This window comes from Ranitomeya imitator, chromosome 3, assembly GCF_032444005.1.
Source record: "Ranitomeya imitator isolate aRanImi1 chromosome 3, aRanImi1.pri, whole genome shotgun sequence".
In the NCBI taxonomy this organism is placed as follows: domain Eukaryota; kingdom Metazoa; phylum Chordata; class Amphibia; order Anura; family Dendrobatidae; genus Ranitomeya; species Ranitomeya imitator.
In genome coordinates, this window is record NC_091284.1 from 821,427,434 (window position 1) to 821,441,723 (window position 14,290).

Consider the following 14,290-nt stretch of genomic DNA (forward strand, 5'->3'; position numbering starts at 1 on the left):
GGAGGAGCCGAGAGCCAGCAGGAGGGCGTATACTGCAGGGGAGGAGCCGAGAGCCAGCAGGAGGGCGTATACTGCAGGGGAGGAGCCGAGAGCCAGCAGGAGGGTGTATACTGCAGGGGAGGAGCCGAGAGCCAGCAGGAGGGTGTATACTGCAGGGGAGGAGCCGAGAGCCAGCAGGAGGGAGTATACTGCAGGGGAGGAGCCGAGAGCCAGCAGGAAGGCGTATACTGCAGGGGAGGAGCCGAGAGCCAGCAGGAGGGTGTATACTGCAGGGGAGGAGCCGAGAGCCAGCAGGAGGGTGTATACTGCAGGGGAGGAGCCGAGAGCCAGCAGGAGGGAGTATACTGCAGGGGAGGAGCTGAGAGCCAGCAGGAGGGAGTATACTGCAGGGGAGGAGCTAACTTTTTTTGTATCACTTAGTGTCAGCCTCCTATTGGCAGCAGCATACACCCACGGTCTGTGTCCCCCAATGAGGCGAAGGAGAAATCCATCCTAATTAGTGATGAGCGAGTATACTCGCTGCTCGGGTGGTCTCCGAGTATTTGTGAGTGCTCGGGGATTTAGTTGTTGTCGACGCAGCTGCATGATTGGCGGCTGCTACCCAGCCTGAGTACATGTGGGGGTTGCCTGGTTGCTAGTGAATTACCCACATGTATTCAAGCAGTCTAGCAGCCGTAAATCATGCAGCTGTGTCAACAAAAACTAAATCCCCGAGCACTATCAAGTACTCGATCACCCGAGCATGCTCGGGAAAACCCGAGCAACAAGTACACTTGCTCATCACTAATCTATTACTTCCATAGTTTCATATATTCCAGGTAATTCTCTCTAAGGTAAGTAGGTGACCGATTTCCTCCCTCCCCGATAGTTGTTACCAAGTATCAGTCTGTAACATTATACATAGAATGTCTAGAACGAATGCAACTGTAACGAAGCAACAGCTGTGAGAAGTCGTTCAGTACAGATTACAAAGTTAAAAAACGTATACTCACTCCAGACAGGAAAAAAGTAATAAAAACAGCATTTTTTTTTTTGTGACGGATCTTTAATATTCTGCATCCACAATGGTTTTCCGGGTTTGGGATGAGATGATGGATTCCGTCTCTATGAGGAAATCATAGCAAGATCTTATCTTCTCCGGCTCTTGTGCTCAGGTACCGGTGGGAAGGGAAGGGGGGGGATGTGGATGGGGAGGGTCTGACCTATGTACAAATAATATACAATACAAAGCTCCGCGAGTGATCAGGAAACCGTTATTTATAATTTCTGTACAAATACAGCTGCAAAAAAACCGCAGTCCATATATATATATATATATATATATATATTATATACACGCGCACGCTAAAAACGGAATTAAATAGTCGCACCTCCTCAATGGTTAGTTTTAAAAAGTCTCAAGAGAGTTCAAAGAAGTTTCAGCAGCCGGGAACAAAGAAAAAAAAATACAAAGTTTTTGAAATGTCCGACTGTCGCCTTAATTAGTAACGTCCATTTACTTCCTTGTGGAAATATAAATTCTGCATCTAAAGCCAATCGTGAATGCAAACATTTCCATCCAGTCAGATGAGACGTCCAATCCAGATTCCAGAAATTTCCCTCCACGCTAACAAAGTGAAATTGCGCTAATTTTGCTGACTCCAATATGACGCTTTCACCACAAACCTGACTCTCTGCCGTCACGAATGACAAATCTGCAGCATTTTTCTAGTCCTACTCCTGGGCACCCTGTTTAACCCTTTGAAAATCACAAGACCGAGCAATATTTTTAGTTTCCCCGCAACCCACCTCCCATCGCATTTCAAGATCCTCATCCTATTTAAAATTCTATATCTATCCACAACTTATTTAATAAAAAAGAATTATATACATTTTTTACAGTTGTGGATAGAGAGAAAATATATATATATTTGTTTTATTAATTATAGAGGATTTCCGCCTCTTTAGGGATTGTCCATCACTGGAACCTAATTTTCTTATACTTGCAAACATTCATTTTAACCAAGAATATATACTTTTAATTGGGTTATTACTAATTTTGCATTGTTGGGAGTTCTGTGTCTTCTATTCCGTTATCTATTCCTTGCTGCAGGATGAGTAAACTGAGAATCTGTCAGTGACCACCTCCTTCTGACAGTCCAATAGTAGAGTTTTTCTAAGCTCCTCTCACAGGAAAATTTTTTAACAAAAGCCAAAAAATATTTTTAAGCCCAAAATACATTAATTTAAATAATAAAAAAAAAGTCCCCAAAAGGTGGACAGCCCGCTACCCCAGTTTAGTAACCAAAAAAAAAAAAGAAAAAAAAAAATGAAAAAAGGAATAGGAAAAAAAAAAAAGAAAAAAGTTTAATGGGTAGAAGCTATACATTTTTCTTCATCCAAAAAGAACAAACAAAAATTGTAAAAAGTGACAAAAAGCGGGTCCAGCATGCTGAGATAACAGCCGGACTGAGAAAAAAAAAACTACTGATGCGTGAAAGCGGCCTCAAGCATCACACTCCTGTCAGCCTAACCCCATAGATGCCATTGAACACAACATCTAAGGGGGTTAAAATGATCGGTGACCAATCTGCAGCGACGTGGGACGAGACAAGTCTCTAAACAGCGGTGGTAAAAAGGTTAAGATGATCACAATGGATCCTGTTTGATCAGCTGTAATCTGTAAAAGAACCCGGATGCAAACGCCCAATTTCCCTGCAGCGGTCCCTACAGGAGAATGACAACTCATCAGTCCACATTAGGAACAGCCCAGGGTGGGGAATGGTTACATGGTACAGATAACTGCTGCCCACTCCTCTCGCAAATGGTTGCTAAAAGCAATATTTGTGAATATGTATGGCCGGCGTCACAATGCAAAGGTTGTCATCATGATTTGTGGACACGGGGCTGTCCAACTTCATATGAAATCTGGGAGCGAATAAGACGGCTGTAAGGGGGGTAAAAAAAGCACTAAAAAAAAAATGGATATTTCTGATGACAGGTCTGAGCTGCAGTACCGGCCACAACCCACACATTGATGTGGAGCTGTTTCTGCAATAAAAAAAAAAAAAAAAAGCAGCCATCATTTTCTAATACTCGGACCCTTTATATTACAGTTGTCCTTTAAGGAGATATTGATAAAGTTTATTGAAACAACAGGACGTGCTCAAAATTAGCGTCGTGTCAACTGACTCAGTTTGGACGTCAAATCTCTTATCTGAGAGACTGATGAATATTGGTACAAACGCGCCCTGTCCACGTAAACAAATATGGCGGCTCTCATAACTCCCCCTCTTACGGGCGCAGCACATGAGCGCGTCCTGCGTTGTCCTCAATAAAACTATTATAATTTTGATTATTTTGGCTTTTTTTTTTTTTCCAGGCTCTGCTGGGACATGTAGAAGAATAATAAGATTTCCCATACGTGACTAGGACGTGTTCACATTACATGAGACCGAGACGCCATGATGGCTGTGGGCTCGGCCCCTACAGGTGGCTCTGATCTGCTCTCAATTTTGATTTTTCTTATACGTCCTGTTACTACCGAGTCAGTAATCACCGTGAAATATTTGCGGTTTCAGCACATTTTTTCTTGTACTGTAAAAACCCCCCTCACTAGGCTTTATTAGAAATGAAGGCCTCGTTGCCCATAGCAACCAATCAGAGCACAGCTTTCATTTCAAAATCTTCAGTGAAAACATGAAAGCAGAGCTGTGATTGGTCATTTGGAAGAAGATACCAGGTTCATGTTGGTTGCCATGAGCAACGCGGCCTACATGTCTGAAGTAATTCTGGCAAACAAGGCCCAAGAAGCTGCACTGTAAATAAGACCCGGAAGACAGAACGTGTTCGCTTGATATTCACTCCCAGCCTCCGCATCTATCGGGGGTAGCACCTCGGCGGACTGGAGGCAGTCGTTATGGATTTTACTCTGATCGTATAAAATATTTAAAAGAAAAATGGTTCCTGTGAAATGTGCGGATCCCGATGCCGTTCCATGATTAGTCGGGGCAGATATTGGTCACAAGAGTTTCCTCACTGGCATAAAATAGAAAAATACTGTGCTCATAGAGAAAGGCGTCCTGTGGCGTGAAACGGGACGGTGTCGCCGCATAGGTGGCGGCTTGGAGGGCAAGTCGCTACGCATGTTCAATATTCAGGGATGGTTTACACTGTGTCCTCTCATCCGTGATGTCGTCATGTATGATCACCGTGTCTTCATCTCCGAGCCGCTGACTGGTGAAGTTATTCATCTCTAAGAGACCGCTCGGCTCCACCACCACGTTAGAGCTGGAGTGACAGGGGATGGGATACTGCGGGATGGTCTGCAAGGAAAGCCAAGGACGGAAAGGTAACATGGAAGGTACCAGACTCATAGTACACAAACTACACAGATGTTCCTGTACACAGGGGCGGCATTATAGTAGTTATATTTTTGTATATAGGAGCAGTATTATAGTAGTTATAGTCTTGTATATAGGAGCAGTATTATAGTAGTTATATTCTTGTACATAGGAGCAGTATTATAGTAGTTATATTCTTGTACATAGGAGCAGTATTATAGTAGTTATATTCTTGTACATAGGGGCAGTATTATAGTAGTTATATTCTTGTATATAGGGGCAGTATTATAGTAGTTATATTCTTGTACATAGGAGCAGTATTATAGTAGTTATATTCTTGTACATAGGGAGCAGTATTATAGTAGTTATATTCTTGTACATAGGAGCAGTATTATAGTAGTTATATTCTTGTACATAGGGACAGTATTATAGTAGTTATATTCTTGTACATAGGAGCAGTATTATAGTAGTTATATTCTTGTACATAGGGACAGTATTATAGTAGTTATATTCTTGTACTTAGGACCAGTATCATAGTAGTTATATTCTTGTACATAGGGGGCAGTATTATAGTAGTTATATTCTTGTATATAGGGGCAGTATTATAGTAGTTATATTCTTGTACATAGGAGCAGTATTATAGTAGTTATATTCTTGTACATAGGGAGCAGTATTATAGTAGTTATATTCTTGTACATAGGAGCAGTATTATAGTAGTTATATTCTTGTACATAGGGACAGTATTATAGTAGTTATATTCTTGTACTTAGGACCAGTATCATAGTAGTTATATTCTTGTACATAGGGGGCAGTATTATAGTAGTTATATTCCTGTACATAGGGGCAGTATTATAGTAGTTATATTCCTGTACATAGGGGGCAGTATTATAGTAGTTATATTCCTGTACATAGGGGCAGTATTATCATAGTTATATTCTTGTACATAGGGGCAGTATTATAGTAGTTATATTCTGGTACACAGGAGCAGTATTAGGGTATGTGCACACGATGCGGATTTTGCTGCGGATCCGCAGCAGTTTCCCATGCGTTTACAGTTCAATGTAAACCTATGGGAAACCAAAAACGCTGTGCACATGCTGCGGACAAAAACGGGCGGAAACGCAGCGGTTTACATTCCGCAGCATGTCACTTCTTTCTGCGTATTCCGCAGCGGTTTTACAACTGCCCCTGTGGAAAACAGCAGTTGTAAAACCACAGTGAAAACCGCAGAAAAACCGCGGTAAATCCGCAGTGGTTTTCCACTGCAGATTTATCAAATCTGCTGCGGAAAAATCCAGTGGCCAAGAATACGTGTGCACATAGCCTTATAGTAGTTATATTCATGTACATAGGGGCAGTATTACAGTAGTTATATTCTTGTATATAGGAGCAGTATTATAGTAGTTATATTATTGTATATAGGAGCAGTATTACAGTAGTTATATTCTTGTACATAGGATCAGTCTTATAGTAGTTATATTATTGTACATAGGGGCAGTATTATAGTAGTTATATTCTTGTACATAGGGGCAGTATTATAGTAGTTATATTCTTGTACATAGGGGGCAGTATTATAGTAGTTATATTCTTGTACATAGGAGCAGTATTATAGTAGTTATATTCTTGTACATAACAGGAGTATTATAGTAGTTATATTCTTGTACATGGGGCAGTATTATAGTAGTTATATTCTTGTACATAGGAGCAGTATTATAGTAGTTATATTCTTGTACATAACAGGAGTATTATAGTAGTTATATTCTTGTACATGGGGCAGTATTATAGTAGTTATATTCTTGTACATAGGAGCAGTATTATAGTAGTTATATTCCTGTACATAGGGGCAGTATTATAGTAGTTATATTCTTGTACATAGGGGCAGTATTATAGTAGTTATATTCCTGTACATAGGGGCAGTATTATAGTAGTTATATTCTTGTACATAGGAGCAGTATTATAGTAGTTATATTCTTGTACATAGGGGCAGTATTATAGTAGTTATATTCTTGTACATAGGGGGCAGTATTACAGTAGTTATATTCTTGTACATAGGGAGCAGTATAATAGTTATATTCTTGTACATAGGGGCAGTATTATAGTAGTTATATTCTTGTACATAGGTGCAGTATTATAGTAGTTATATTCTTGTACATAGGTGCAGTATTATAGTAGTTATATTCTTGTACATAAGAGCAGTATTATACTAGTTATATTCTTGTACATAAGAGCAGTATTATACTAGTTATATTCTTGTACATGGGAGCAGTATTATAGTAGTTAGTTATATTCTTGCATGTTTACCTGTATGATGATTTCAGAAGGCATCTCTTCCACTCTCTTTGGGGGCTGTGGGACATTCTGGATCTGTATAATCTGACTGGCAACTGGAACATCTACCTTTCTTGTAAGCGGAGGAGGCGGTGGCAATGGTACTGGTAGAGCGGTGGAAGATGTAGCGGTAATGATGGGTGCTGGGAAGCATTTAGGAAGTGGTGGTACGGCTGAAGTCACTGAACTTGGTATACATAGCCTCTGCACCTGAGGGGGTATGGCCGCTTCTGTCAACACTGGCATAGGTTTAATAAGAGGAGTTACTTTAATCGGGGTATCCAAAATCATGGGTTCAATGTTCGGATCTATGTCGGCTTCCAACATGGACATCTTTAGTATATCCGCAACGGTCTTGTCTGTCATAGACATGCTGGGAACGATACTGGTCATAGCAGGAGTGAGTTTCGGCAGACATTCACTTAATGTTGCTTTCGAAACAGTGGGCGGCTGATGGCCCTCAAATGTGATCTTTGTAACCGAAGAACCCTGCGTTACAAGGGGCTGCGACAGAGAAAAAAAGAAAACACAAGTGTAAGTGACATAGCGTGGGGAAAAAAACAAACAAAAAAAACGCAGACCCTTTATGATTCATCCTATACATCCTGTACTTGAGTAGAATAGTGAGTGCAGCTCTGGGGTATAATACAGCATGTAACTCAGGATCAGTAATGTAATGTATGTACACAGTGACTGCACCAGCAGAATAGTGAGTGCAGCTCTGGAGTATAATACAGGATGTAACTCAGGATCATTAATGTAATGTATGTACACAGTGACTGCACCAGCAGAATAGTGAGTGCAGCTCTGGGGTATAATACAGCATGTAACTCAGGATCAGTAATGTAATGTATGTACACAGTGACTGCACCAGCAGAATAGTGAGTGCAGCTCTGGGGTATAATGCAGCATGTAACTCAGGATCAGTAATGTATGTACACAGTGACTGCACCAGCAGAATAGTGAGTGCAGCTCTGGAGTATAATGTATGATGTAACTCAGGATCAGTAATGTAATGTATGTACACAGTGACTGCACCAGCAGAATAGTGAGTGCAGCTCTGGAGTATAATACAGGATGTAACTCAGGATCAGTAATGTAATGTATGTACACAGTGACTGCACCAGCAGAATAGTGAGTGCAGCTCTGGGGTATAATACAGGATGTAACTCAGGATCAGTAATGTAATGTATGTACACAGTGACTGCACCAGCAGAATAGTGAGTGCAGCTCTGGGGTATAATACAGGATGTAACTCAGGATCAGTAATGTAATGTATTTACAGTGACTGCACCAGCAGAATAGTGAGTACAGCTCTGGAGTATAATGTAGGATATATGAAGCAGCATACTTCCCAAGCATTTAGTGAATGTATAGGACTGTATAAAGGATACATGTAAATATCAGCGGATTGAGCCCACCCTATCCGGCATGCTCACCTGGCTGGTGGGCTGCTTCTCCGAGACTGGGATATGTATTGGGGTCTGCGAGAGCTGGGACTGCATGTAGATCTTCTGCTGGCCCGGTATCTGCTGCAGTTTGGGCAGCTGCTGGGTGGTTTTCACAGCCAGCACCTGCACCACGGTCTGCTGCGGCTGAGACAGTAGTGAGGGGATGTGCCGCTCTTTCACCAGCATGTGGCGCTGCTGGAGGTGCTCCTGCTGCAGGGGGGTGATCTTCTGCTGTCTGATTGACAGCTGGGCCGTCTGATGGATCTTGTGCTGGATCTGCTCCGGCTGGAGCTGGATGATCTGCTTCTGTTTGGTCTGCAGGGACTGGACAGTCTTCACTTGGAGGTGCGCCCCCTCCTGGTGCAGGTGGATCTGTTTCTGCTGCCTTTGAGCCAGGGCAGATCTGTAGAAGAGACCAGTCTGGGGGTCCAACGTGTCCATTTCTTCCACTTCTCCCTCTTCCGTCACGGTCTCTTCTGTTCTCTTGAACGCAGTGTGGCTGCTCAATGCCTGCACATAAATAACAGAATGTCGGTGAGAGTAGCTGTATGGGGGTGTGCGCCCGGGCCACCGTGCACATACACCACGGTAATGGCGGGCCGAGCTCTGATGAACCTACCTGGTGCATTATGTGAGTAATGGCCCCGCTGGAGGACATGGGGAGCGACTTCACCACCACGGATGTCTGGGCCGCGCTCTGAGACTGGGAGACGTGCTGCAGCAGGGCGCGAGAGGACTGCGAGGTCTGCAGCTGGTGGTGCTGCGTCGGGTGGCTGACCTGGAGGAGAGACGCCAGGGGGACGTCGCCGGCACCCACGGTGGTGGTGGTGGACGCCACGGGCCTCGCTTTACCTGGAGGGATGGGACAAAACAAAATTGCAACCCATCTTCGTTTTCAAGATAGTCAGTGAACAATGGCAGCATTGCTCTTTAAATGCACAGGCTGAAAGTTTGCAAGAATTAAAATCCTCCATATTTTTCACTTAACCTTTTTTTTGTTTTGTTTTTTTTTGTAAGGGAAGATATTGTGTCCCAAGAAAAAAAAAGAAAAAAAGCTCCAAATTAGATCGGATTAATTAATTTTATATTTTGATAGACCAGACACCAAATACGCTTGTTTATTTTGTAATCTGTTTAAAACAAAAAAAAAAATGTTAATTTAATAAAATAATGAAATATTAATATTTAATTATAAAATATATATGTAATTTTATTATTAGATATTTCATTTAATTAACTATATATATATATATATATATATATATATATATATATATATATATATATATATATATATATATCTTATCTATATACATAATTGTGTAAGGGGTACTTCCGTCTGTCTGTCTGTCCTTCTGTCACGGTTATTCGTTCGCTGATTGATCTCGCCATCTGTCTGTCATGGCTGCCGTGACCAATCAGCGACGGCCACAGTCCGATTAGTCCCTCCCCTACTCCCCTGCAGTCACTGCCCGGCGCCCGCTCCGTAATCCCCTCCACTCACACAGGGATAATGGCAGCGGTAACGGCCCACGGTGTAACGCACTCCGCTACAGCTGCTATTAAGCCCTGTGTGTCCCCAACTATTTACTATTGATGCTGCCTAGGCAGCATCAATAGTAAAAATAAGTAATGTTAAAATAATAATAAAAAAAAACCTGCTATACTCACCCTCCGCCGCCTTTCCCGCTCCTCGCCACGCTCCCGGGACCGCTCCATTGCAAGCGGCAGCTTCCGCTCCCGTCCCAGGGCTGGTGTGCGACAAGGACCTGCCGTGACGTCATCATAGGTCCTGCTCACACCAGCCCTGGGAGCGGAAGCTGCCGCTTGCAATGGAGCGGTCCCGGGAGCGTGGAGAGGAGCGAGAGAGGCGGCGGAGGGTGAGTATAGCAGGACTTCAACGGGCTATAGGTGAGTATATGTTTATTTTTATTTATTAAATTTTTTTTTTTTTTTAAAGTCTCTATACTACGTGGCTGGGCAATATAATATATATATACATACACATATACACACACAATAAAAAAAATATATAAGAATACTAATATAAAAATTATATATTACATAATACATCAAGAATATGGACTTCTTCTTAGCCCCCTTAAGGGAACTTGAACGTGCCGCCATTATTTATACCATAGTGTTGCAATATATGCCCTCATAATAACCCAGCATGTGGCCGAGCTTCACGGGACCAAGATGGCAGTGAAGGCGCCTTCGAGCACCGACAACCGCACCACTGTCTTTGTCAGCTGCATTTATAGCGATAGCAGCCGCCAAGGACCACCACATACAGAGGGCAGCTCGGGTCCTCTCCACACACGGGTACCCAGAAATCACAACAATTTGCATTTAGGGGTTAGAGCAGTTCTCTGCTTTGCACAATCACTACTTGTTAGAAGGTTCCCCTGAACAAAGGTCAATCACAAAGTATCAGTGTGGCCGCCCACGATCAGCGGTGACTAGTAGGGAACCCTGGTATTAAGTGGTCCGGTTCCATACAGCGCCTCCACAGGAGAAATGAAGCATTACACTGTGTCCATTCAGATTAATAGGCAGCACATGGAATGTAAAGCAGGGCGGCTGCTCCAAAGAAGACGCTTTATGACCCCTCTACACCCGGGACCCCCGAGACCCCTCTGGATTCCTCTCGTATTCATTAACTCCTGTAATAGGATCAATGAAACTAGATTTTATAGACCGGATAAAGCACAAATTCAGAAAGAACCACAAAACACCGTCTATTCCAATAAGAGAAATGAAAACACATTTCCCACTTACTAATTTCATTAACCCCTTAATCCCATATGACGTACTATCCCGTCCAGGTGACCTGGGACTTAATTCCCGGTGACGGGATAGTACGTCATATGCGATCGGCCACACTCACGGGGGGAGCGCGGCCGATCGCGGCCGGGTGTCAGCTGACTATCGCAGCTGACATCCGGCACTATGTGCCAGGAGCGGTCACGGACCGCTCCCGGCACATTAACCCCCGGCACACCGCGATCAAACATGATCGCGATGTGCCGGCGGTACAGGGAAGCATCGCGCAGGGAGGGGGCTCCCTGCGTGCTTCCCTGAGACGATCGGTACACGGTGATGTACTCACCATGTACCGAGCGTCTTCTCCCTGCAGTCCCCGGATCCAAAATGGCTGCGGGGCTGCATCCGGGTCCTGCAGGGAGCACTTCCGGGTCGCCTGCAGCTCTGTAAGCCTGCAGCGATGTCAGTGAGATCGCCGATCTTACAGAGTGCTGTGCAAACTGTAAGATCGGCGATCTGTGATGTCCCCCCCTGGGACAAAGTAAAAAAGTAAAAAAAAAAATTTCCACATGTGTAAAAAAAAAAAAAAAAAAAAAAATTTACTAAATAAATAAATAAAAAAAATATTATTCCCATAAATACATCTTTCTCTAAAAAAAAAAAACCAAAAAAACAGTAAAAGTGCACATATTTAGTATTGCCGCGTCCGTAACGACCCAACCTATAAAACTGTCCCACTAGTTAACCCCTTCAGTGAACACCGTAAGAGAAAAAAAAAAAAACGAGCCAAAAAACAACGCTTTATTATCATACCGCCGAACAAAAAGTGGAATAACACGCGATCAAAAAGACGGATGTAAATAACCATGGTACCGCTGAAAACGTCATCTTGTCTTGCAAAAAACGAGCCGCCATACAGCATTATCAGCAAAAAAATAAAAAAGTTATAGTCCTGAGAATAAAGCGATGCCAAAATAATTATTTTTTCTATAAAATAGCTTTTATCGTATAAAAGCGCCAAAACATAAAAAAATAATATAAATGAGGTATCGCTGTAATCGTACTGACCCGACGAATAAAACTGCTTCATCCACTTTATCAAACGCGGAACGGTATAAACGCCTCCCCCAAAAGAAATTCATGAATAGCTGGTTTTTGGTCGTTCTGCCTCACAAAAATCGGAATAAAAAGTGATCAAAAACTGTCATGTGTCCAAAAATGTTACCAATGAAAACGTCAACTCGTCCCGCAAAAAACAAGACCTCACATGACTCTGTGGACCAAAATATGGAAAAATTATAGCTCTCAAAATGTGGAGACGCAAAAACTTTTTTGCTATAAAAAAAGCGTATTTTAGTGTGTGACGGCTGCCAATCATAAAAATCCGATATAAAAAACGCTATAAAAGTAAATCAAACCCCCCTTCATCACCCCCTTAGTTAGGGAAAAATAATAAAATTAAAAAAATGTATTTATTTCCATTTTCCCATCAGGGCTAGGGTTAGGGTTGGGGCTAGGGTTGGGGTTAGGGTTGGAGCTAAAGTTAGGGTTAGGGTTGGGGCTAAAGTTAGGGTTAGGGTTGGGGCTATGGTTGGGGCTAGGGTTGGAGCTAAAGTTAGGGCTAGGGTTGGGGCTAAAGTTAGGGTTAGGGTTGGGGCTAAAGTTAGGGTTAGGATTATATTTACGGTTGGGATTAGGGTTGGGATTAGAATTAGGGGTGTGTCAGGGTTAGGGGTGTGGTTAGGGTTACCGTTGGGATTAGGGTTGTGTTAGGGTTAGGGTTTCAGGTAGAATTGGGGAGTTTCCACTGTTTCGGCACATCAGGGGCTCTCCAAACGCGACATGGCGTCCGATCTCAATTCCAGCCAATTCTGCGTTGAAAAAGTCAAACAGTGCTCCTTCCCTTCCGAGCTCTCCGGTGTGCCCAAACAGGGGTTTACCCCAACATATGGGGTATCAGCGTACTCAGGACAAATTGGACAACAACTTTTGGGGTCCAAGTTCTCTTGTTATCCTTGGGAAAATAAAAATGTGGGGGGCTAAAAATCATTTTTGTGGGAAAAATAAGATTTTTTTTATTTTTGCAGCTCTGCGTTGTAAACTGCAGTGAAACACTTGGGGGTTCAAAGTTCTCACAACACATCTAGATAGGTTCCTTGGGGGGTCTAGTTTCCAATATGGGGTCACTGTTTGGGTACATCAGGGGCTCTGCAAATGCAACGTGACGCCTGCAGACCAATCCATCTAAGTCTGTATTCCAAATGGCGCTCCTCCCCTTCCGAGCTCTGCCATGCACCCAAACAGTGCTTCCCCTCCCACATATGGGGTATCAGCGTACTCAGGACAAATTGGACAACAACTTTTGGGGTCCAATTTATCCTGTTACCCTTGTGAAAATACAAAACTGGGGACTAAAAAATCATTTTTGTGAAAAAAAAAGAATTTTATTTTCACGGCTCTGCGTTATAAACTGTAGTGAAACACTTGGGGGCTCAAAGCTCTCAAAACACATCTAGATAAGTTCCTTAGGGGGTCTAGTTTCCAAAATGGTGTCACTTGTGGGGGGTTTCAATGTTTAGGCACATCAGGGGCTCTCCAAACGCAACATGGCGTCCCATCTCAATTCCAGTCAATTTTGCATTGAAAAGTCAAATGGCGCTCCTTCCCTTCCGAGCTCTGCCATGCGCCCAAATAATTGTTTACACCCACATATGGGGTATCAGCGTACTCAGGACAAATTGCACAACAAATTTTGTGGTCTAATTTCTTCTCTTACCCTTGGGAAAATAAAAAATTGGGGGCAAAAAGATCATTTTTGTGAAAAAATATGATTTTTTATTTTTACGGCTCAGCATTATAAACTTCTATGAAGCACTTGGTGGGTCAAAGTGCTCACCACAGATCTAGATAAGTTCCTTAAGGGGTCTACTTTCCAAAATGGTGTCACTTGGGGGCTCTCCAAACGCAACATGGCATCCCATCTCAATTCCAGTCAATTTTGCATTGAAAAGTCAAATGGCGCTCCTTTCCTTCCGAGCTCTGCCATGCGCCCAAACAGTGGTTTATCCCCACATATGGGGTATCAACGTACTCAGGACAAATTGTTCAACAACTTTTGGGGTCCATTTTCTCCTGTTACCCTTGGTAAAATAAAACAAATTGGAGCTGAAATAAATTTTGTGTGAAAAAAGTTAAATGTTCATTTTTATTTAAACATTCCAAAAATTCCTGTAAAACACCTGAAGGGTTAATAAACTTCTTGAATGTGGTTTTGAGCACCTTGAGGGGTGCAGTTTTTAGAATGGTGTCACACTTGGGTATTTTCTATCATACAGACCCCTCAAAATGACTTCAAATGTGATGTGGTCCCTAAAATAAAATGGTGTTGTAAAAATGAGAAATTGCTGGTCAACTTTTAACCCT

At 42.7% G+C, this 14,290-nt stretch overlaps 1 protein-coding gene across 3 annotated transcripts in view; it reads right to left on the reverse strand.

Annotated features, from left to right (window-relative positions):
* Positions 1–1,035: 1,035 nt before the first annotated feature.
* EMSY (EMSY transcriptional repressor, BRCA2 interacting) overlaps positions 1,036–14,290 on the reverse strand; it is a 69,628-nt gene continuing 56,373 nt past the window's right edge. For all 3 annotated transcript variants that reach the window (XM_069759382.1, XM_069759383.1, XM_069759384.1), the window contains 4 exons: positions 8,721–8,953; positions 8,090–8,611; positions 6,624–7,154; positions 1,036–4,304 (listed from right to left, as the gene is read on the reverse strand). In XM_069759382.1, the coding sequence (XP_069615483.1) occupies positions 4,119–4,304; positions 6,624–7,154; positions 8,090–8,611; positions 8,721–8,953 (1,472 nt within the window). In that variant the 3' untranslated portion in view covers positions 1,036–4,118. The remainder of the gene's footprint in view (positions 4,305–6,623; positions 7,155–8,089; positions 8,612–8,720; positions 8,954–14,290) is intronic.